At 46.0% G+C, this 2,455-nt stretch overlaps 1 protein-coding gene across 1 annotated transcript; it reads right to left on the reverse strand.

Moving 5' to 3' along the window:
• Positions 1-1,056: 1,056 nt before the first annotated feature.
• Positions 1,057-2,202, reverse strand: LOC109216271. The gene has a single exon (XM_019380416.1). It carries the CDS (start codon positions 2,200-2,202, stop codon positions 1,057-1,059), a length of 1,146 nt encoding a protein of 381 aa, XP_019235961.1.
• Positions 2,203-2,455: the final 253 nt, after the last annotated feature.

Here is a 2,455-nt window from a genome sequence, read left to right on the forward strand (position 1 = left end):
AACTGGAGTTGCTGGGCTAAGGACTGGTGGCTGCCATCTTTCTTTCGAGCAATACTAGCATTGCAGGCTTGTGCATTTTCACCATTTCTAAACAGTGCCGTTTGAACTCGGCATTGTTTCCACCCCTAACATTCCATATGATGTAGTTCATCATTGGAGTTGTGGGTTATTGTTGAGTTCCCTCGTGAGGGCACTTTGGTCCTGGTAGACCCGACATCTGGAGTGTGGGTGACTTCCTCTTCAAACTTAGGATTGGAGTTAGGTTTAGAAGGGGTTTCAACGGACCGTGTGTTTGGCCTGAGACTAGGCTCATTCCACACTTGGTCATTGTTCTGGGACACAGCACCACTACTATCTCGCTTGTTTCCGTGCTAAACTCTATCGATCTCACTGAGTCGAGGAGGAGTGAGTCCGTCCTTGGTATGGCATAGGGCATTTTTGGCTCTTCTGAGGCATCCTTCTTCTTGAGAATCTCCAGAGCTTTGGAGATTCCTTTCTGGATATTCTTGAGGGGTGGTGAGTTGCTCTTCCTTTTTGGAGCAGAAGATGATGGGTTGGTTTGTTGAGCGATCATGACAAAGATTGTCTCCGCTGCTGGGTCCTCTTTCATCAGATCTGGAAAGAAGGGTAAGGATTGGAAGCTCTGTAGGATATGGCTGTTGAGAGCTTGCGGGTCCGTTAGCGGTGAGTTGCTGTCGATGTTGACCATCGATTGCCATAGGAGAGGTCCAAAGGCCGCCAGTGCCTTGTTCAGTGTTTCCACCATTACCCTGGCTAGGTGGGATGTGTTTTGCACTATCAGTGTCACCCTCTGATTGCCTAGGGTGAAATCGTAGGATAGTCCCTGCCCTTGCAAGGCAACCTCCAACCAGGAGGCTGGTTGGTGGCCCGGTGGTGGTGGTAGGGTGGTGATGGTGGTCGGTAGTGTTTCTTTTGCTTTTTTGTGTTTTTTTGGCTTGCTACTTTAGGTAACGATGGGGGTGAAGTTAAGGGACTATCGTCCCATCATTAAACCCTTTGGTGTCATATCTTGGACAGTGGAAGGGTTTTTGGGCATCAGAGCCAGGGGGTGGTGTGTTCATTAATTGGGGATGTAATGGAGGTGACGGTTGAGGTCTTTTCATTTGGAAATAGGAGGGGTAGCAAATACGGCACTCGATTGCTGTTGGTAACTGTTGGAATTTCTCCATTAGAGATTATTTCAGGAGATTTGGTAGGGAAAGCGTAGGTTTGGATGTTTGGGTGGGGAATTGGGCTATCAGTGGTGGCCTTGGTGGAGTGCCCGTTTGGGGAAGAGGGATCGGCCCCATTGGGTGTTTCACCAGACATGGTGTTTGAGCTATTGGGAGTTGGGCTAGAGTCCCCTTGGAAGCTGGGCTCATGATTGGTGTTAGTGGGATCGTCATTTGTTGGCCTCGCTTTTTGTTTGGCGCCTGTATTGGGCTGCATCGGTGGGCCTGTATTGTGTCCGTATTTGGGCAGATCTTGTGTACTGGTGAATTTTTTGTTTCGGACATTTGGCCTTTTTTTGGTTTTTTGGTCATTTAATAATTTTTTTGAATTATAACGAAGAGTTTGAGTTTGTAGGAATTTACCTGAATTGACATCGAACATATTTACCTGTATCTCTTCCGTCTGTGGAGCATGTTGTGGTTTGTTCGTTTTACCTTCATTTTTGTTTATTGTATTTTCTTGTCCCTGCTTACGTCTTCGTGGGAAGGTGACAGTTTTCCATTTGCTTTCCTCCGAAATGACTGCTTTCCCTTCATGATCGTCTTGTGGTTCTTGGGTTGCTGTGGGTTTTTGTACCCTATAGTTGCAGCTAAATGCCGTGTGTCCTATTCTGCCACAAATAGTGCATAGGGTTCCCTCTCCTTCATAGATCACAGCCTGCTTATGGTCTCCTATTATTACTGATGTTTCTACTGGGGTTTCCAGTGGAACTTGGATACAGATGCAAGCATATCTTCCCCTTAGGGTAGAGGATGTACATTTGTCTATCTTGAGTAATTTACCTAGTTTCCTCCCAACTTTTTTCAAGATATCCTGGTCATAGAACTCTGTTGGTAATTGAGGAACCCGGATCCAAATGGCAGTAGAAGTAAGGGTGGCTTCTTGAGGAACAAATTTTGGTTCCCATTTACGTACGGATAGGAAGTTTTCAGAAATGAACCAAGGTCCTAGGTGTAGAGCCTTAGCCATGCTTTCCTCTAGGCTAAATTTAACTATGTAGAAGTCTCACCCTAAGTCAATCAAGATTAACTGTTCAGATGGTTTCCATAGGTTGTTTAGCTTAAATCGAAGGAGGTGGTGAGGCATCTTTCGCTTGAATACTTTGATAATCACCGAGTAGCGCCATGGGAAGTAAAGACGCTCCTTGTCATCTTGTGAGAGTGGGATCGAACCCTCAATGTGCTTCCCTTTGTCCAGTTCTGGAATTTGTTGGTGGTCTATC

This window comes from Nicotiana attenuata, unplaced genomic scaffold, assembly GCF_001879085.1.
Source record: "Nicotiana attenuata strain UT unplaced genomic scaffold, NIATTr2, whole genome shotgun sequence".
NCBI classification, from domain to species: domain Eukaryota; kingdom Viridiplantae; phylum Streptophyta; class Magnoliopsida; order Solanales; family Solanaceae; genus Nicotiana; species Nicotiana attenuata.

What these genes read in the sequence shown, in the direction of transcription:
- LOC109216271 (XM_019380416.1), bottom strand. Translation starts at nt 2,202, where the DNA reads ATGGCTAAGGCTCTACACCTAGGACCTTGGTTCATTTCTGAAAACTTC.